General features: G+C 53.7%; 1 protein-coding gene across 2 annotated transcripts in view; it reads left to right on the top strand.

Moving 5' to 3' along the window:
- Nucleotides 1–20,272, top strand: part of COL5A1 (collagen type V alpha 1 chain) — a 209,774-nt gene that overhangs the window by 155,977 nt on the left and 33,525 nt on the right. For both annotated transcript variants that reach the window (XM_054500702.2, XM_054500703.2), the window contains exons 33-48: nucleotides 2,226–2,270; nucleotides 2,406–2,459; nucleotides 3,537–3,581; nucleotides 4,011–4,064; nucleotides 5,564–5,617; nucleotides 9,091–9,144; nucleotides 9,964–10,071; nucleotides 11,832–11,921; nucleotides 12,018–12,071; nucleotides 13,049–13,156; nucleotides 16,010–16,117; nucleotides 17,066–17,119; nucleotides 18,147–18,200; nucleotides 18,299–18,406; nucleotides 19,249–19,302; nucleotides 19,405–19,512. In XM_054500702.2, the coding sequence (XP_054356677.2) occupies nucleotides 2,226–2,270; nucleotides 2,406–2,459; nucleotides 3,537–3,581; nucleotides 4,011–4,064; nucleotides 5,564–5,617; nucleotides 9,091–9,144; nucleotides 9,964–10,071; nucleotides 11,832–11,921; nucleotides 12,018–12,071; nucleotides 13,049–13,156; nucleotides 16,010–16,117; nucleotides 17,066–17,119; nucleotides 18,147–18,200; nucleotides 18,299–18,406; nucleotides 19,249–19,302; nucleotides 19,405–19,512 (1,152 nt within the window). The remainder of the gene's footprint in view (nucleotides 1–2,225; nucleotides 2,271–2,405; nucleotides 2,460–3,536; nucleotides 3,582–4,010; nucleotides 4,065–5,563; nucleotides 5,618–9,090; nucleotides 9,145–9,963; nucleotides 10,072–11,831; nucleotides 11,922–12,017; nucleotides 12,072–13,048; nucleotides 13,157–16,009; nucleotides 16,118–17,065; nucleotides 17,120–18,146; nucleotides 18,201–18,298; nucleotides 18,407–19,248; nucleotides 19,303–19,404; nucleotides 19,513–20,272) is intronic.

Below are 20,272 nucleotides of genomic sequence, written 5' to 3' on the forward strand. Positions count from 1 at the left end.
CTAGGTGCTAGGATGCCAGGCCTGAGTGTCCGCATGCATGCGTGCATGTGTGTGTGCGTGTGTGTACATATGTGTGGGCGTGTGTGCATGTGTGTGTGTGTGCGTGTGTGCGCATGTGTATGTGTGTCTGCCTTCCATATGAGGGCTGCCTGCCGTCTGTCTGCCTGGTCCTATCTTCTGCAGAGCTAGCGTTGGTTCTGTGGACCTTGACTATGGGCCAGACATGGAAATGGCAGGAACATAAGCTGCTGTGTCAAGCCAGCTGAAGCCAAAGGAAGAGGAGTGGGTGTGAGCAAAGTGTTGCTTTTCCCCTCAGGCCTCGGGCCAAGGAGGGATCCCAGGAGCCCCTTCTCGGGAAGGGGGAAGACCCGCTCTTCAGATGCACCTGCCCGCCAGTGGAAGGCCTCTCCTAGCTGTGTTTGGCTTCCCCAGTAGAAGGTCCCCTCTCAAGCTGTGTTTGGCTTCCCAGCACGGCCACTCCTTCCTAAGGGCGAGAAGACAGGTGCCCACAAGCAATTTGCCAGGGAGAAGGAAGGTTAAGGAGATTGGGGGGGACATTCTGTTCCACAGCTCCAGTCACAGGGACTCGAAATTCTTTGGCTTGAGTTAGTTTATAAAGAAAACAGATGAGCAAGATGCCTGCTGGGAGCCCCAGATGGTGTTGCGGCCGAGCTGGTATTTTGCTAACTGCCAGGGCCCCAGCGCCTGTGCCTCGGGCACAGTCAGTTTGGGTTGCAGTCATTTTTGTTACAGGATTAAACCTGTGGTCCAGGTCATAGTGGGACTGTTTTAGGGCGGAGGGTTTTCATTCTAGGGGAGGATGGGAATGAGTAAACCTGGAAGCCAGGGCTCATTCGCACCTAAATGCCAGGAGTCACCAGGTTGGCCATGGGCATCCTTGCCTGTAGAATGCCTATCACTGGAAGAAAGCAGATGTTTCGTTTATTTTCATATGCAAATATTTATTTGAAGGCAAAGGATATCACCATAGTAATTGAAGAACTGGAACCGGAGCGCATAGTTAAAAAGCCACATAATTAACTCATCATCATAGATGGTTTTATTAAATGCATTTCAAAATGGGAGACTCTAGGAAGCAGTTTTGACTGTGGCAGCAAATGAATGAAAGATAATGAGAGGAAACTTGTCAGGTGGCCTCCAGCCATGCAGCTCCACCTTGGGCGGAGCATCAGAAACCAGTCAAGTTCAGCCAGGCACGGTGGCTCACACCTGTAATCCCAGCACTTTGGGAGGCTGAGACGGGAGAATCACAAGTTCAAGAGATCGAGACTATCCTGGCCAACATGGTGAAACCCCTTCTCTACTAAAATTAGCTGGGCATGGTGGCACATGCCTTTAGTCCCAGCTACTCAGGAGGCTGAGGCAGGAGAATCGCTTGAACCTGAGAGGCGGAGGTTGCAATGAGCCAAGATCACGCCATTGCATTGATTCCAACCTGGTGGCAGAGCGAGACTCTGTCTAAAAAAAAAAAAAAAAGAAATCAGTCAAGTTCAGGAATCTGAGTTGGGACATGGTGGGGATGTAGGGGCCCCTGCGCGTTCAGCCCATGGTTTCCGTGCGCTGTAGGTTAACTGCATCTTCCAGCTCTGACATCTTTGCACTGTGTTTGTTTTCTGTGGTTTGGAAAATGCAAAACCACAACAGAAAAAAGAGTATAAATTCTATTAGAGAAGAAGCCGATGACTCTTGGATATATGATTTATATATTAAATTGCAAGTTTGCGTGTCTGCAGAGCCTGTTAAAAATTTAATGGCTAATATTCTTAACTGTAGCAAAAGTAAATTATGTATGAAAGGGGTTGACTTTCTTCTCTTTTCTTGCAATAATGATTTCCCTCCCTGCTGAGGACAGAGAGAGAGAGATGAGGAGGAGGGGAAGGAGGGAGGAAGGAGGAGGAGGGATGTGGCGGTGCTCTCAGGAGAGAAACCAGATAATAGTATAAACATCTATCAGACTGCAGGAGGAAAATTGGATTTCAGCAGGACTTGTGCAGGAGTGCAAAGCTCTGTGTGTCGGGTGTGCGGTGAGCTTCTCGCCCTGATAAATCTCTTATTAAAACACGGAAAAGGTGGGTGGCAGGGAGGCCCAGGTTCCTCCTAGCCTGCTCTGAATTCACAGTCTCTCAATAACCCGGGAGAGAGCTGCCACCTGAGCAGGGCTGGGCATTTAGAGAGTGACTGACCAGCCCCTTCTCTGATTCTAGGGGACCCCTGGAAAGCCGGGACCGCGGGGGCAGCGAGGCCCAACGGTAACCACCCTTTCAGCTCGTGGGCATGTTTGGGAAACGGGAGCATGGTTTAGGGAGCACGTGCCGGGGGCTGGGGGAAGGCGGTGTCTGTGAGTCGGAACTTGAGCTGACCTTCCTTCTCTCCCATCTGTCCAGGGTCCGAGGGGTGAAAGAGGCCCCCGGGGCATCACTGGGAAGCCTGGCCCCAAGGTATGTTTTTGGCCTCCTGGGTGGTGGGCGGCATGAACCCAAGTTGCAAGGCTACAGGGACATGGAGCATCTGAGGGTGTCTGTGACCTTTTTTATTAAAAAAAAAAAAAAAAAAGGCAGGACATTTTCTTAGGTGTATTTAAGAAGAAGCTTGTCCCCTCCAGCAGCCTCTGGATGCCTTAGATCAGATTTAAGTAAGTGGCTGAGAACAATGGTCATGAGATGTGGCCGCAGCAGAGCAGGGACAGGGCCTCGCCCCAACACCTGGGACTCCAGAGACGGCAGCAGGGGGCCAGGCCCACCGCAGACTCACCCGCCCTGGTCCGGAGGCCCTATTTCCTCTCTTGAAAGGGGTTTGAGAGCTGCAGAGGCCTCTACTGGAACCTACAGAAAGTGCTTTCTGGCAGGGGAAGGCCCAGGCCAGCCTCGTGCACATTTTTCTCACTGAGGGGCATTGAAGCCACTCCTTGGGTGGAGAATCCGGACACAGACCCAGCAGGCGGGCTGTTCCTACCTGTCCAGGATGCCACTCCAGAGCGGGTTCCTGCTGGGATGAGTCTTCCAATGGCTGAGGGGCCGAGCTGGCCTGTCCCTCAGCTGACTGGAATGCACCCACAGGTTACCCTGAACTCCTCCAGGACAAGCTCTGTGGCACACGAGAAGTGCCCTTCTCGTGTGCCCCATGAGCTGACATGAGGCTCACCTATGAGAACTCAGAGCAGCAGCTGTTACGTGGGGGTGGCCCTAGAGCGGGTCCCTGCGTTCTGCCTCTGCATGACTTTTTCAGGTGCTCGAGGCTGGGGCACAGCCTTTGTCCCACTCAGGACACTGTTCTGGAAATGTCCAGCCCTGTAGACACTGGGCTGTCAGCTGCGTGCAGAGGCAGGGGGACAGGCAGGCTTTGGTAGCCACAGATCAGTGCCAATGCCTTCTGCCCCTTACTGAGGGTCAGGGCCACCTTCAGGGGTGCACACAGGCAATATTTGACTCAGATGTTTTGATGACGTTATGGGCCAGAGTCTTTTCATCCGAATAATAACAATCATAAGCTATTCCCCCCTCTCCTTCCCTCTCAAGGGCAACTCCGGAGGTGACGGCCCAGCTGGCCCTCCTGGTGAACGGGTAAGCAGCTGGAGCCTTTGGGAGTGTCTCTGAGGGCAGAGCCTGCCTTGAATGCCCCCTGCACTTTGTCCTGGGGTGGGCTGGGGCCAGGCAGGCACGCCTCAGACCCTGCTGAAGGGTAGGGTTTTCCTAAGATCCCAAGGGTGGGTCACACCCAGGGAGTGGATTTTTCCATAGGTCAGGGGCCTCGACCCCAGCCCTGGTCTTGGGGTTTGGGAGTGGCCGAGATGACAGGAAATGGGTCCTGGGCCCCATCCTGCCCCCGAGGGTGACGCAGGGTGAGGGAGGGGCTGGAATAATGGGGGAAAGACCATAGGCGCGGGAAGAAATGGCACCTGCGTTCAGAGAGCCACTAGCACAGGCACGTCAGCAGCAGGAGCTGCTCAGAAGAGACCTCTTGTCCTCAAACTGGCCTTTCTCTGTTCCCAGGGACCCAATGGACCCCAAGGACCCACGGGATTTCCTGGACCAAAGGGCCCCCCTGTAAGTAATGGCTTCCTTGCTGGGCCAGCACTGCCTGTCCCCTCTGACACCCACCTGTTTTCTCTGAGGTCTGCTCGGAGCTCCTCACAGTGGCCGGTGGGTGGAGGGAGGCCCGAGGTGAAATTCTGGTTGGTCAGATGAGGGGGAGACCCCCCCACCAAGGCTGCTGTGGGGCAGTCTGTGGCTGTGTCCCACTGCTGGGCCTGCCAGCGCTGGAGAGAGCTGCATACTGGGGTCCTCTTTCCTTTAGACTGAAGTGATTTTCTCTGAGTTCTGTGTTAGTGCCTTGGGGCCGCCATCACAAATGACCAGGAACTGGGTGTGACTTAGAACTTGGTGTGGTTCTTCTCTCACAGCCCTGGAGTCCAGAAGTTGGAGAGCAAAGTGTGGTCAGTCAGAGCTGGCACATTCTGGAAGCTCTAGGGGAGATGGGGTACCAGGCCTCTCCGGGGGGGCTGGTAGCTGCTGCTAGTCCTTGGCACCCAGTGGGCCTGTGCACACTCACCCTGGCTGCTGCCCTCATCTTCACGTGGACTTCCGTCTGTGTCTCTCTGTCTTCTAATCTCTTTCTTTTTTTTGTTTTTGGAGATGGAGTCTCTCTCTGTCACCCAGGCTGGAGTGCAGTGGCGCAATCTCGGTTCACTGTAAGCTCCACTTCCTGGGTTCAAGCCATTCTCCTGCCTCAGCCTCCTGAGGAGCTGGGATTACAGGCATGCACCACCACACCCAGCTAATTTTTGTATTTTTAGTAGAGCCAGGGTTTCACCATGCTGGCCAGGATGGTCTCGAACTCCTGACCTCAGGTGATGCACCCGCCTTGGCCTCCCAAAGTGCTGGGGTTACAGGCGTGAGCCACCGTGCCCGGAGCCACTGTGCCCAGCCATCTCTTTCATTTTATAAGGACACCAGTCACTGGGCTGGGCCCACACCCATCTAAGTTGGCTTCATCCTAATTCAGTTACACTGGCAAAAACCCCATTTCCAAGTGAGGTTGCAGGCACAGGTTCTGGGGGTCAGAGCTTCCACATGTCTTTTTGGGGGACACACTTCGCCTTACGGCAGGTGTGATGTATCTCCTCCAGTATCGACAACCGTCTAGCAGTGGGATTATGACCCAGCCGGCATGGCGGGGCTAGTGGGAGGGGGTTGGACTTTGCAACTGGACAGGCTCGGGTCCTGGCGCCGCCTGTGCCACCTGCTGGCTGGACCTCGGGATACCGACTAGCCTCTTCTGCCTCGGTTTCTCCCTTGGGAGATGAGGGTGACAACAGCACGTCCTTTAGGGCAGTTGTGAGGATTTTGTAGGATGACGGGCAGGCGCCAAGGACAGCTTTAGATTTGTTGTCACTGTCCCCATGCCTACCGGGTGATTGCCCTTCTCAGAGGACGTGCAGGGGCAGCAGCCATGGAAATAACGGTCACTCCATGTGGCATTAAATCTTAAAGGTGGGTGCTTCTCAGACACGAATGAACCTCCTTTCCTTCGGTTTTTTCTTCAGGGTCCTCCAGGCAAGGATGGACTCCCAGGACACCCTGGACAGAGAGGCGAGACTGTGAGTATCGTAGGTGCTGGGGGACATGACTGGCTGGCTCTCTGACCACCCTGCATGTGGGCACAGCCCTCGCTGCCCAGCGCCATCTAGGACCCTCCCGGCCTGGGAGAGACAGGTTGGCCTCAGAAAGGCTCCTAAGGGCCGAGCCGGCTTCCGCTGACTCAGAGCCAGGCTGTGAGGCAGGGCCAGGGCAAAGCAGTCATGCAGGCCGGCAGCGCCTTGCGGCATCTGTGGGCAGAAGGCAGGTGCTGGCTTTGGGCTGGTTTTGGAAACTTTGGTGAGAGGCTGCATTTAAAGACACACAGATTATCCTGGGCAGACTGAAGCCTCGTGCATCCAGCCTTATTTTCCCTCTAGAATAATGCTGAGTGCCACCCAGCTTGAAGGATACGTCTTTTAATTGGGAAAGTGCTGGGAAAGGGTCTACATGTTACTCAGTGTCATTCAGTCATTTGATGCTGCAGTACTTCAAGAGGGCGGCTGTGGGCCACGCACCAACCCCACCCGCGTTTACCCAGGCCGTTCCAGCTCCAATCCAGGGGATCTGGAGGATGCCTGCGATGTCCCCTTTTACAGTAAAGAAAACAAGCGCCAGTCAGGTGGAAGTGGCCTCTAACTGGTCACTCCGCTGGGCACATGGTCTTTGTAGTCAGAGACGCCTCTTTGACCTTGCCCTTCACTTTAGAAATGCATATCACAGGCTACTTCATCTAGACCAGAAAAGACTCCAACGTTTTCAGTTGGGAGAAAAAGCCCTCATCAGAAATGGGATCATTTTCCTGGCCCCATCAGCCCTTCGAAATTTGGCCCAGCTCCCTAAAGGTGTGTTTCAGGAAAGGGTGCAGGCACGCCTGTAACCTGGCCCACACCTATAAGCTTGGGGCTCCAGGCTTTGAATATCTCGGGACGTGCAGTGTCGGGTGACTTCCTTGTCACCACGCTGTGTTCCTTCTCTGAGTGCCCACCTACTCTGTCCAGCTTAAAGGATGAATTGCACAGATGCCAACATTTCCCACAGAGGAGAGTGGGGGGCCAGGGTCACTGCAAGGGTCTCTGCAGCCAGGTTTCTAAGGGTCAAGGTCTCTCCAGGAGTCTCCCAGCAAAAGCAGGTCCCCTCGTGGAATGGGTCTGTGAGTGCCCTGTTGAATATATTCTCCATGCCTGCTTTGAAAAAATCCCCTTTGTCTCTCTTTGGTTCATTGTGATGAAACCTCTTTTAATTATACCTTCACTGGTGTTCTGCACGGCACATGCTGCCCGATAAATGGAGATTGCTTTGCTCTTTTGTTTATAGAGAAAAATTAAAACATTTCTTCTGAGCTTTGCATATTTTTCTCTAATGCCTTTTCAAGGAGACAAGACAGAAGGTTTTACATATTATGTGCTTTTCTCCCTCTGACTTATTCTGGACGGAGGCTGGTAAAAGAATTAAGCTGCTTGTCTCTGCTCAGAAAGTTGCACATGTACTTCCAGCTGCCTTCTGCCACCCCGGCCATCTCCCTAGACACAGGACGCTGGAGTGATGCCTGTGTCTCTGAGACCCACTTGGGACATAGCATCTCCTCCATGGGCTAGTCCAGGCAAGCCTTCCAGAAAGAGCTTCTCTGCAGTGTTGATTTCCTTCTTTGTTAAAAAAATGAAACACAAATGGTCATTATTTCTCCTAAATGTGAGCCAGAAACTTATTTCTCAGCAAAGGGCTGAGGTCATATTCCGTCCTCAACAGCCAGGGTGGTCGAGGGCCCCTGGGGGCCTTTTTTGTTTCGTGTTAACTTTGACATTAGCAAAACTTAACCAAGGCTCCTATCTCCCTTCAGGCTCTTGAGCTCTTCTCCCCAGGTCCACTGAGCAGGGCATGCCCTTGACACCTGTTCACCGCCCCTTACTTCTGACCCCATAAGTGCAACGTACATTAGAAATGATCATTCTAGCCCGCAACTGAGCTGGGCTTAAAGGAGCGAGCCCTCCTAGAGTTTGCAAAGAAGCTGAATCTGGGCTGGGCACAGTGGCTCACGCCAATAATCCCAACACTTTGGGAGGCCGAGATGGGCGGATCACCTGAGGTCGGGAGTTTGAGACCAGCCCGGCCAACATGGTGAAACCCCGTCTCTACTAAAAATACAAAACTTAGCCAGGCATGGTGGCAGGCACCTGTAATCCCAGCTACTCAGGAGGCTGAGGCAGGAGAATCGCTGGAATCCAGGAGGCGGAGGCTGCAGTGAGCCAAGATCGTGCCATTGCACTCCAGCCTGGGCAACAGGAGTGAAACTCTGTCTCAAAAAAAAAAAAAAGAAGCTAATCTGCTGTGGGTTCATGTGGCCCGGTGGCTTGGTGTGAGATTTTGCCTCCGACTGCTGGACAGTGAGTCAGTGAGCCCAGGCCTGGGGCCACTCACCCTCCAGCCCTAGCTTGGCTTCAGGGCTAGCCACCTTCTCCTCCAGAGTCTAGAGTTTGCCTTGAGGCCTCTGGGTAGAAGGTGTGCATGTCTCCACCAGTGTCATGTGGCACCTGCAGATGGCTTCTCGCTGGCACCTGTCATGCTCTGCAGACGTGCCTGGAAATGAAGCCTATGTTGCCTTAAGGTCATCTTTCTTCTTTGAGGGAGAATACAGAAGGCGTGGCGACACCCACAGCCAAGCCAGGATCGTTACCTACGTGTGAGCATGCAGAGTGGGCTTGAGATATTCCCGCTGAATCAAGCTAAAAATAACGCATCCAAGCTGCCGCGTTATGAAAGCAGCTGGCCCTCGCTCTTGCCTGTTTTAAATACATGCTGAGGAGCACGCGGGCAGAGTCACCCGTCGTGCATCAGAGGCGTTCACGCCAAAGCAGGTCAGTCGTCACAGAGCCACTGCTGAGGAACAGCTAGAGGTAGCCCCCGGTCCAGAAAGGGCACCAAGCCGACTCAGAAAAGGAACGCTTGGTGACACAATAAAGGCGAATCGCGTCGGCCTAAAGATGCAGAGGCGGAAGAGCAGCCAGTGAGATGAGCTTGTGTGGCTTCGTTACCCTCGTGAAATTAGTGCAAACGCATGGTGGCTCACACCTGTAATCCCAGCACTTTGGGAGGCTGAGGCAGGCGGATCATGAGGTCAGGAGTTTGAGGCCAGCCTGACCAACATGGTGAAATCCTGTCTCTACTAAAAATACAAAAATTAGCCAGGTGTGGTGGTACGTGCCTGTAGTCCCAGCTACCCAGGAGGGTGAGGCAGGAGAATCACTTGAACCTGGGAGGCTGAGGTTGCAGTGACCCAAGATCGAGCCACTGCAGTCCAGCCTGGGCGACAGAGCAAGACTCTCCGTCTGAAAAAAAAAAAAAAATGAAGCAAGAGACATGGGCCTCTTACACAAAGTCTGGAACATCTACTATGGGGGGAAGGGAGGTGGAGGGCAAGAGTCCTGCTGAGAACAGCGCAGGGCAGGGTGGCGCAGGCCACTGCTGTACCCTGAGTGCAGTGACTCTCTCTTGACAGGGTTTCCAAGGCAAGACCGGCCCTCCAGGTCCCCCAGGCGTGGTTGGCCCTCAGGTAAGCTCCAGCCTTCCCAGATTCCGTGGATCACCCGGTGTCACTTGCCCGCAGGGAAGAGGGTCCCAGCCCGGGCGTCTGTTCCCTCCACGATTCCGGAGGTGCAGGTGCTGCTGAGAGGTTATCTTAGGTCCTGAATGCTGGTCAGCGTGAGGATCGCCCCACACAGGAGCAAGCAAAGATGTGTTTGCCCTCAACACGAACCCAACACACAGGGCAAGGAAGGCTGCCCAAGGCTCACAGGGTGGCTGGGGCCAGACCTGGGCCAGCTCAGGAGCTGGGGTCATCCCTGCTGTGGGTGTCCAAGGCAGCCGAGTCCTCCTGCACTGGGCCCTGTGGGTACCACAGGCCTGCGGTTCTAACCACAGATCAGTGGCAGATCAGTGTCAGGAGCGGCTTAGAGCCGGGATTGATGGCTTAGAGCTGCAAAACGGGGAGGGGTCACCTTGTGTCTTAGAAAGCCCACACCTCATGTAGCGGTGAGTAAGACATAGACTTGCTGCAGCCACAGAACTGAAGGGCATGTGGGCTCTGCCCCTGGTGTGGCTTTTCTCCCATCCTTGGCCTGTCCTGTGGCTGAATCAGCCTCCCTCAGGGCACATCCCAGGAAGGCAGGCTTGGCCGTGCCTCCTGAAGGCGCCAGGTGGGGGAAGAGGGCCACGTGGGGCCCAGCAGATGCCAGGCAGTGAGCAGTGTACCAGCAGCCACCCTCTGGATCTTTGCCTCCATGACTAGGGCTGTCCTTAGGTTTAGGAAGAGATGCTCGCTCCTTTGCAAGTCACTCTAAACGTTTGTGGCTGACACTGATTTCCCCCACAGGGTCCCACGGGAGAAACGGGCCCAATGGGTGAGCGTGGCCACCCTGGGCCCCCCGGACCCCCTGGTGAACAGGGGCTTCCGGGCCTTGCTGGAAAAGAAGGGACGAAGGTGAGTTTCTGGAGCCTTCCGTGTCAGCTCAGGCGTTTCCTCACGAATCATTTTGGGACTTTGTGTTTTTCTTGCTGTTTTCTGATGAATGAATGATTCGTCAAACAGATGCTGCTCATGCCGGTTCACTCCCCAGACCGCACGTTTTGCTCACTTTTCCTTGATTTGCTCCAGGAGTCACGCTGACCTGCTCAGGGATGGGCTTGAAAGGGGAGTGCAGGGGTCACCACCATCCTCCACCCTCTACTCTCTCCCCAGCTGCCAGCCCTGCTCCCAGAAATGGATAAAAAGCTCTGGGACTTCGTGTGTCCATAACACGTTTAGCAGAAAGTGGTCCTTTTAAAAACCCCTCACCCCAGCCAGGTGCAGTGGCTCACGCCTGTAATCCCAGCACTTTTGGAGGCTGAGGCAGGTGAATCACCTGAGGTCAGGAAGTTGAGACCAGCCTGTCCAACATGACGAAACCCCATCTGTACTAAAAATACAGAAATTAGCTGGGTGCGGTGGTGTGCACCTGTAATCCCGCCTACTTGGGAGGCTGAGGCAGGAGAATCACTTGAACCCGGGAGGTGGAGGTTGCAGTGAGCCAAGATTGCGCCAGTGCACTGCAGCCTGGGTGACAGAGCGAGACTCCATCTCAAAAAAAAAAAACCAGCCCTCACCCCAAGAGCCTGAGAAATTATAAAAGTAAAAAGCAAACGTGTTTTTATCCCATCTCTTGGTGCCAGCTCCAACTGCCCCCTTTTCATATCTCCTCCCCTGGGCACCCCAGGTTAAGTGGCCGTAACTTGCTGTGTTAGCACAAAAATAGCCCTTCCCTTTCAGCTCTTCAATAAGGGATGCAGCAGAGGCAAGCTCCCCAGCCCGTAGGACCGCAGAAGAGTAAACCTGAAAAATAATAAAGTGAAGCAAATGAAGAAATACTGAAAAAAATCACACACCCGTGTGTGCATGTAGATATAGGAATAAATACACATGTGTACACGCACACGTGTGTGTATTCTAGACACAAAGAGAGCTCTCCGAGCTTGGAAAGGTGGTCACGGGCATTTGACCTGCTCGTTTGAAAACAGCACTGTGCTCCATGTTGGACCTCAGAGAACATTTTGGAAGATATCAAAGCTTTACTGTACCTCAGGGAAAGTCGAGGCTAAGTGGTGACTTTTTTTCAGAAAATGTGGTTTCAGCCTTGAAGAAGTCCCTCAAGTGATAAGTCCATTTAGGACGATGCTTTTAACACTGTTTTGACCATGGATTTCTTTGAGCACGGTCTTACAAGGAGCCCCAAATCTATGGAAAAGGTAGATGTGCCCTCAGCTCCCACATGGCCTGTCGTAGCCCTTAAGGGCCTTGGGAAGAAGGACCTGGAACTCCGTTCAGCAGGGGTAGAGTCAGATTTGCACGCAGAGCCCACCAGATGAGCGTGGCTTCCAGGTGGAGGCTCGGGCTGTGCTCCCACGTGTGGGCTGCTGAGTCCAGTCATGACTCTGAAAAGCGGCCAGGAGAACCCAATCCAACCCAAGTCCAGGGGTATCTGATGAGAAGGCCCTGACCCCTGGCCTCGCTCTGGGGCCGGTGAGAGGTCTGTGTCGCTGGCTCCAGGAGAGAAGGCCCCAAACCTTGGCCTCGCTCCGGCTCTGGTGAGAGGTCTGCGTTGCTGGCTCTAAGAGAGAAGACCCCAGCCCTTGGCTTTGCTCTGGGGCTGGTGAGAGGTCTGTGTCACTGGCTCCAGGAAAGCTCATCTCTGACTCTGTTTTCAGGGTGACCCAGGCCCCGCAGGCCTCCCTGGGAAAGATGGTCCTCCAGGATTACGTGGCTTCCCTGGGGACCGAGGGCTTCCTGGTCCAGTGGTGAGTGAGAGGCCAGGCGGGGAATGAAATGGGACAGGTGCAGCCCTGGAGGCCTCTCCCCACGTGCCCTTGACCAACCTTTTCATGGCTTTGCAGGGAGCTCTTGGACTGAAAGGCAATGAAGGGCCCCCTGGCCCACCAGGCCCTGCGGTGAGTCAAAGCCTTTGTCCCATCCTCTTTCTTGAATCCTACTCTCCAGGTCAGAAGGGGCAGTCCCTGAGGGCCCAGAGCATGCAGCTGTCCCAGACCCCCGAGGAGCCTGGGGAGGATGTGGAGGGGGGAAGATGGCCTTTGGGGAGATGCAGGCCGCGCATCCCAAGCCGGCAGCCGGGATGACAAAGGGTCCCGGGGCACACCGAGGAAAGGAGAGCGCTGGGCAGCCTGGAGGGCGGGAGGAGCCACCCTGTGTTGCCTGTGGAGCACACTCCCCGGAGGAGCAAGGAGAAAGCCTACACGCCTATCGTGGGTCTGGGCTGGGCCAGCAGGGGAAGAAACAGACACGGGTCTCCAGGGACTCTGAAGATGCACGCTAAAGCCAGGCTGCCCACGGCGGGGGTCCACTGGGTAGGATGGCCCTCTCGATTAGGCCAGGTACCCACCCATCCATATGCCAGCCCCCAGGCAAGGCATCCCCTGGAAAACGCACACCATGGAGGAGCACAGCAGAGAGGGGAGTGGGTGCCCCATGGGCATGGGGGCCCTGGAGGGGAGGGGTTGCCCCACAGGCATGTGGGTCCTGGAGGAGAGGGGGTGCTCTGTGGGCTCTAGAGGGGAGGGGGTACCCCACGGACATGTGGGCCCTGGAGGAGAGAGGGTGCCCCATGGGTATGCGGGCCCTCGAGGGGAGGGGGTGCCAGGCTCCTAGAAGAGGGAGCCCATTGAAGACAAGCACACCACAGGGCACACTGTCAGACACCAGGGGGAGGAGCACCTGGGAGCTTGGAGTTACAGGAGGACACAGAGCCCCGAACGCTAGACCAGGTAGTTTGTGCTTGCAAAGGGCCATAGGGAGCCACGGTGGGCTCTAGAGTGAGCAGGTAAGTGGAGTGATCAGCTGGTGCTTTACAAAGTCATGACCATGCAGTCTGAGAGCCTTTGAAGCAGACTGTTTTCTTGCTCCACCTCAGGGATCTCCAGGGGAGAGAGGTCCAGCTGGAGCCGCTGGGCCCATCGGAATTCCAGGGAGACCTGGGCCCCAGGGACCCCCAGGGCCGGCAGGAGAGAAAGGGGCTCCTGTAAGTACTGCCTTGGATTGAGGGAGCCCTTCCCTCAGAGGTGCTGGGGTCGTTCCGTGTCTGGCCTTGTCCCTCCCCCTGTGATGTCCCCAGGGGTGTTTCCTTGGGATTGGGGATGGGGTGGGGTCTGCGGCCCTCTAGGACAGAGCGTGTGTCCCATGGGGACCTGGTGACCTGCCTGAGGAGCACAGGAGGAGTCCTCGTGCCGGCCACATTCTTTCTGCCATCAGCTGAGCCAGAGGGGCCCTGTGGGTTGATGTTGGGCAGGGCTCAGCCTGTCCACACGTGCATATTGGTGTTCCCCACATGCGTGGACAGAGGAAGGGGCCGAAGACAGTCAGTGCTCTATGGACTTGGTCTCCGTCCAGCCTCAGTGCCACCTGTGTGGTTGGGCCACAGCTGCCCACTGTGTGAACTGTTCCCCGCTGCTGGCCCGGACTCATGGCTGGGCTCTTCATGGGAAAGGATGTTTGGAACCGGGGAGTCCTGTTTCTTGGTTGGGGGGCAGGTGTAGAGAGCAGATGTCCAGCAAAGAAGGGGCAGGGGATGGGTGGATAACGGAAAGACAAGGCGCCTTCCTCTATGTCCAGGAAAGCCCACCTGCTGGTAAGCCCCGAATTTTGCAGGCTTTGTGAAGCCTCGGGAGTGGGGAGGAGCATGTCTTGAGGCTGCCCAGATCTTGGTCTCCAAGAAGGAGATGAGTGAGTGCCCTTCTTGTCTAGATGCTTCCTGCCAGCCTGCTTTTGTGAATAACCCACAAAATGCCATTTACCTTCCAGAAGTATTTGACTTCTGCCACAGAATTTTGCAATATCCCCTACTCCTGCATTCAATCAGCTGTGGAGACCAATTTAATCTCAACTTCTCCTTCCCAGTACAGAGGGTCAGAGTGAGTTTGAATTCTCCAGGGGAATCGGCAGATAATCAGTGCAGACCATCTCAAATTGAGTTAGGTCTGAGTGCTGATTGTTAGAAAGCTGTTTTCTTTCTCTTTTTTTGAGATGGAGTCTCGCTGTGTCGCTCAGGCTGGAGTGCAGTGGCACGATCTCAGCTCAGTGTGACCTCTGCCTCCTCAGTTCAAGCAATTCTCCTGCCTCAGCCTCCCCAGTAGCTGGGATTACAGATGTGTGCTACCACACCCGGCTACTTTTTGTACTTTTAGTAGAGACGGGGTTTCGCCATGTTGGCCAGGCTGGTCTCAAACTCCTGACCTCAAGTGATCTACCCGCCTCGGCCTCCCAAGGTGCTGGGATTACAGGCATGAGCTGCTGCGCCCAGCCAGAAACTGTGATTTTCTTGTACGTTTCACTCTCAGTGGCTCATGGGTGGCAGGAACAGCCTACATTCCCTGGGCAGGAACTTCCCTGAAAACCACATTGGAAACATCTGGGCCATTGAGAATCTGTTCAATATATTATTGGCAATTTTGGTGACTTCTAATCATTTCCAGTGAGGCACCCAGGACATGGATCCAGCTGGATTCTGTGCCAGAAAACTGAAGCCAACTGGGCAGTCAGTGTATAGAGTGCACACAAAGTCAGCTGGAAATGGCTTGTTTCACAGTTTCAAGAGAGTAAATATTTAAGCAGAAACCTTGCAAGAGTTGCTCTATCCAGGGAGAAGCTCGTCATCCTCTCAGAATAGCTCCAGAGGGAAGGAAAGGCCAAGCAAAGGTCGGACGTCTCCGAGAACTCCCAACCTGACCAGGAATGTAGGACAGGAAGCTTCCACAAAAGCCCCGCACGTGGTCTTTGCATTCTCTGGCTTAAGTAGGGTAGAAATTTCTATGAATAGGAGCTAAGTTTGAGGAGCAGGACATGAATTGTGGAGGGAGGAATGGTAAGACGAAATAGTGATGGATGACTAAATCCCGGCTACATTTAGACCAGAACATTGAATGTACATTCTCTCTTCCATGTTTCCCTTCCCTATGTGCACACTCTCCTTCTGTGTATCTGTCGGAAGATAGGGATCCCTGTCTGGAGTGAGAAAATATAGGCTGCTCACAGAGTGATGCGATGGCTGGTAGAACCGAGCAAAGCAAGAATTTAAGAAGGATCATTTGAGATTACCAAGCAGGCAGTTAGGAGGAAAATGAATCAAAGTTCCAAGGACAGGAAAAATAGGGTGTACGTATGCACACAAGCATGTCCTGTGTGTGTACCTGTGCGTGCATACTCATGTATGCATGCATATACATGTCAGTGTGCTTGTTTGTGTGTCCTTGTGTGTGCATGCATGTCCTTGTGTGTACATGTTGGTGCATATTCATGCGTGTGCACGTGCATGTGAGTATGCTTGTTTTGTGCACATGCATGTATACATGTGTACATAGGCATATCCACATGTGTGCATGTATGCACGTGTGTGTTTACATGTCTTCATGTATGTGCATGCATGTCCTTGTGTGTGTGTGCAGGGAGAGTATCTGCAGAGAATGTAAAGAATCAGAAAGCTGGTGAAAGCTGGAGCTCAGGCTATCCTGGTGACTGGGCTTGGCTCTTGGTCACTAGCTTAGACAATCCACATACAGGCTCAGGAATTTGGCTGGCTGGGTTTGGATCCTGTCTCTACTGCTCACTAACTGTGCCTCAGTTTCTCCATCTGTAAAAGAGCAGCCTTTCCTAGGATGAGTGTGTATTAATCGAAGCGATGCACCAGAAGTTCATGGTCCAGGGGCGGGCTCAGAGTCGGCCCTCAGTGGCCCTGGCTGAAATCCATTAGGACTGTGGGGACGGTCACCCTCACCAACTCCCACTTCTGCCAGCGGGTCCCTCTCTTGGGTAATGAGCTGGTGGGGGGATGTTCCCAGGTTGGAGTCACATTTGACCTGAGATCTTCTGTATTCTCTAGGGCGAGAAAGGCCCACAAGGCCCAGCTGGCCGAGATGGTCTCCAGGGTCCTGTGGGGCTCCCGGGTCCAGCTGGCCCCGTGGGTCCGCCTGGAGAAGACGGAGATAAGGTAAGGCGAATCCAGAGACCCATGGCCAGGCCTGGCTGGGAAGACAGGTGTGAGGGAGGGTGGTGAATTTAAAGGACAGGATGCTGGCGGGTAGAGCGGCTCAGCCGGCGGAGTGATGCCACACCCACCCCGCAGTCCTGGCATTAGGGGATAATTTCGCAGCAGCCCACAGATAAATGGTAATACATGCAGTCCCTGGCATGCTCGAGGGACCTAGAAACCACATCCTCCTGTGTCATTTTGAGGTTGCCTACGACATTTGCTGTGAGTAGCCAGAGCAGAGAAAAATGCTCCCCGGTCCCCCCAAATCATTTCAAATTCTGAAACTGCGGAGCCCGGTTTAATGAGGTTTTGCTCAATATCTATTTTTAAATGTCTCCACTTGAATTATCCAGGCTCCCGTTCATTAAGAATATGCTTTATAATTCTAAAACAATGGCAGCAGGAGCTTGTATTTTATCCTTCATTTAATGCAGACAGTGAAATTTCGCTCTGCTGTAGCTTTCTATTTATGACCCCTCTCTGGGGACATTTCCAACTTCGTCACCTCTGCATGGATGATGCCTTACATCTCCGGGTGGGAGACAGCTTTGCACCACCAAGAACAACAGAGAGGATTTTAATATAGTAATTGAGTTGCCTGTTATTATGTTGTCATGGTAGTGGTCCAATTTGAACAACAGAGTAAATATTTTCAATATGACTTTTCCCACATTTTCAAGTCTACTAAAAGCCTGTCTAGCATCAGATCAAGACCTCATCCCTTTTAGCGCTTGTATGAAAAAGGAAATCAAGCTAATATATGGAAACATTTATTCGTAGGAAAGTTATAGGGCCACCTGGAAAGGACACTGTTCTTAATATCCAAGAAAAATTCATTATGGGGAATAGAAAAGGTCCAAACGGTTGTCAAGCTTTTCTAACAGAATCCCCCACACCTTCCCCCAGGGAGAGATCGGGGAGCCGGGGCAGAAAGGAAGCAAGGGGGACAAAGGAGAACAGGTAAGAGTTGGCACCGGGGGGCGCGGCGGCCCCCAGGTCCCGAGGGGCCTCGTCACAGGCTGTAGGCTGTGTGCCATTCGCGTTCTCTTCCAACGTTGCTGATGACTAGCGGGACATGCTGTGAAAATCTCCCGTGCATGTGTGTTCCCACAACATCTGTGTGTGCACACGCATGCATATCTGGGAGTGAGTCTCTCTGTGTTAGAATGAACAGGAAACATCCACCGGTTTTGTGAAATTAAACAAATGGAGTGTTTCTGTCCTAGAGGGCTTGGGTTCTGCAGACACACCCATTGCCCTCTGAGGTGAGGGAACCAGAATGCTCCGGCAGAGGCAGCACCATTGACCAAATGCCTGTTCGTTTTTCCCCTTTTTGTTTTTTCATCTGTTCAGAAATCCTAGTGTGTTCTTGCAAAAGCCCCATCATTCTGCTACCAGCTCCCACCCAATGGGTGACATGTCTCTTTATCTCCTGTACAGCCAGGCCTTTACCCCAGTACTTTGATTCCTAGGCAAGCAGGATCCGTGCTCCTGGGAGGCCTGCCACAGGGGCTGTGTCCTTCCAGCCGTGGGTTGGGCTACCGGGGCCAAGGGCACTGTACCCTCCTTGCTTGCCTCCTTCCCATGGTCCCATGCCGGAGGTCTCTTGAGGATGGCACAGCAGGGGACATGGTGCTGGGTGCAAGGGCTCCAGAGGAGCTTGTGATCCTGGACCCTCACTGTTGAAGGGGGCCTCACGTGCCCGTCGTGGGTGCATGATGGGAGCTGAGATGACACACGGTGGTCTCGAGAGACATTGGGGGCAGCTCTTTGCCATCCAGAAATGGGCTCAGGGTGGAACCAAGATCCTCATCTACTTCCCAGAGCCTGCAGCAGGCTTGCACCGTGGTGCAAGGAACGACACATTTGGAGACTGAACTGATGATGTTGGATGCATCAGTCCCCGGGCTCAGGATGCGGTCCACCCCTCCCTCAGCCTTATCCACAATCCAGGAAGCTACCCATGTCTCTGTCTTGTTCCCCACAGGGTCCTCCTGGGCCTACAGGTCCTCAAGGCCCCATCGGACAGCCAGGCCCCTCTGTGAGTATCCATGGTCAATGACCTTCAGAAAGCCCCACGCCCTCCAGAGCTGCTGGCATAGCCAGCATCCTCACCCATGGCCGGTTATTTCCCTGCAGGGAGCTGACGGCGAGCCAGGGCCTCGGGGCCAGCAGGGCCTTTTCGGGCAGAAAGGTGATGAAGGTCCCAGAGGCTTTCCTGGACCCCCTGGGCCAGTGGGGCTGCAGGTAACTGTGGGGTTCTCACCACACCGGGCTCCGCTTCTGACGCCCCCTGTGTCTTCGCTGTGCTCTCCCATCTTGTCTTTTAAGAATGGAAAACTAAAGCCAGGCTGCAGGGGGCCTCCTGGGCCTCCTCATTCCAACTGGAAGTACTGTAGCTTCCCAGAATTCCAGACATGCCTGCATTTACCACTCTTCAGCAGTGGCATTTATTTCTGTGCTCATTGTGGAAACTGATGATTCGTAAGAAACACAGCAACAGTGACTTCTAAATGCACCCCCTAGAGATGACAACAATAAACATTTGGGCATGTTTCATTGCCATGCCTTTTAAATGTGTGTATTCTCATACACAGAGGTGCATATGTAATTGTATTTGGTGTTTGAAAATGAATCATGTCATAAGTCATAGAGAGTTTGTACCCAGCTTTCCCCATTTTCCATCCTCCATTCCCGTTTTACGTTATGAGTGTGTTGAATGCCATTACACATGACTTTGTATTTATTTGGAAAACATGATTTTTAGTCACTGCACAGTAAGCCAGCATCTGGTGGTGACATAATTTACCCAGGCATCCCCTGCTGGCTCCTTAGGCTTTATTGTTTTATGGGATCCTGCCATAATCACCTTTGTCGTAAATCTTTGCAATCTTCTCTGCTTCTTTCCTCGGGCCGATTCTGAGACTGGGAACCCCGGGACGTCCTCGTGGGCAGCTGTGCACAGAGAAGCACCTTCCGGGGCTTCGGGGGCTCAGGGGTGCTGTGTGGGTGGAAGTCATGAAAGGTGTGTGTGTGTTTGACATACACATGACACAACAGCGCTTAACTGGGAAGTTTCCTGTTCTCAGGGTTTGCCAGGACCTCCAGGTGAGAAGGGTGAGACAGGAGACGTGGGCCAGATGGTAAGTGTGCCTGAGACTCCAAGGCCTTGCCGTACTAGCGGCTCATGTTTTGGGGAAACATTTGCGTTTCCTCTGGGCTCAGTGGTCTCTCCCTTTTCCTAGGGCCCCCCGGGTCCCCCTGGCCCCCGAGGACCCTCCGGAGCTCCAGGTGCTGATGGCCCACAAGGTCCCCCAGGTGGAATAGGAAACCCTGGTGCAGTGGGAGAGAAGGTGAGGCTTGTGCCTGCTCTGGTGGCAGATTTGTGGTTGTTTGAGGAGAGAGTGTGTGTGTGTGCATGCACATGTGTGTACATCTCTGTGTGTACACAGAGATGAGAAGTACTCATTTCTGTGGGCGTGGCTGGGTTATTCCTATGAAAGGCATTTTGAAATGTAGGCAAATACTTGTGAAATGGAACTGGGAACTCTGTCCATTTGTGACAGCCTTTTGCAGAATTTCCAGACAATGCCCCACCAGCAGAGCCCCTGCCTCCTCCAAGACTCAGCTCTGGTGGAGATCATCTATTCCTTAAATAACTGGTGTTTCTAAGCTTGCAGTTTCCATTTCAGCCGAATTATTTTCTCAAATGGGTCCTCTCCATTTGATCTGATTGGTTTTGGAGCCCAGACTCCGTGAGCGTGATGGACCTGTGTGTGTGTGCGTGCCTGTGTGTGTGAGCTCATGTGTGCACATCGGTGCATGTGTGTGTGCCTGCATGCTGGGTGGGACGGCACTGAGCTGACTCCACATCCTTGTTCCTGCATTTGCCTGACTGCAAAAGCACCTCTCCCAGTTCCCCTGGACAAGAGGGAAGACAGAGTGTACATGCATGCACTTGAGCCCCCTGTGCACCGTTTCCAGAGCTTTCTTTCTGACGTCAATCAGGCCATTAAATTGGAAGACGCCTTCCACCACTGCTCATTTTTTATGATACAGAAATTAAAGAGAAATATGCCCTGCTGAGACCACAGGGCGATGGTGTGCGGCTTC

Source organism: Pongo pygmaeus, chromosome 13, assembly GCF_028885625.2.
Source record: "Pongo pygmaeus isolate AG05252 chromosome 13, NHGRI_mPonPyg2-v2.0_pri, whole genome shotgun sequence".
Lineage (NCBI taxonomy): Eukaryota > Metazoa > Chordata > Mammalia > Primates > Hominidae > Pongo > Pongo pygmaeus.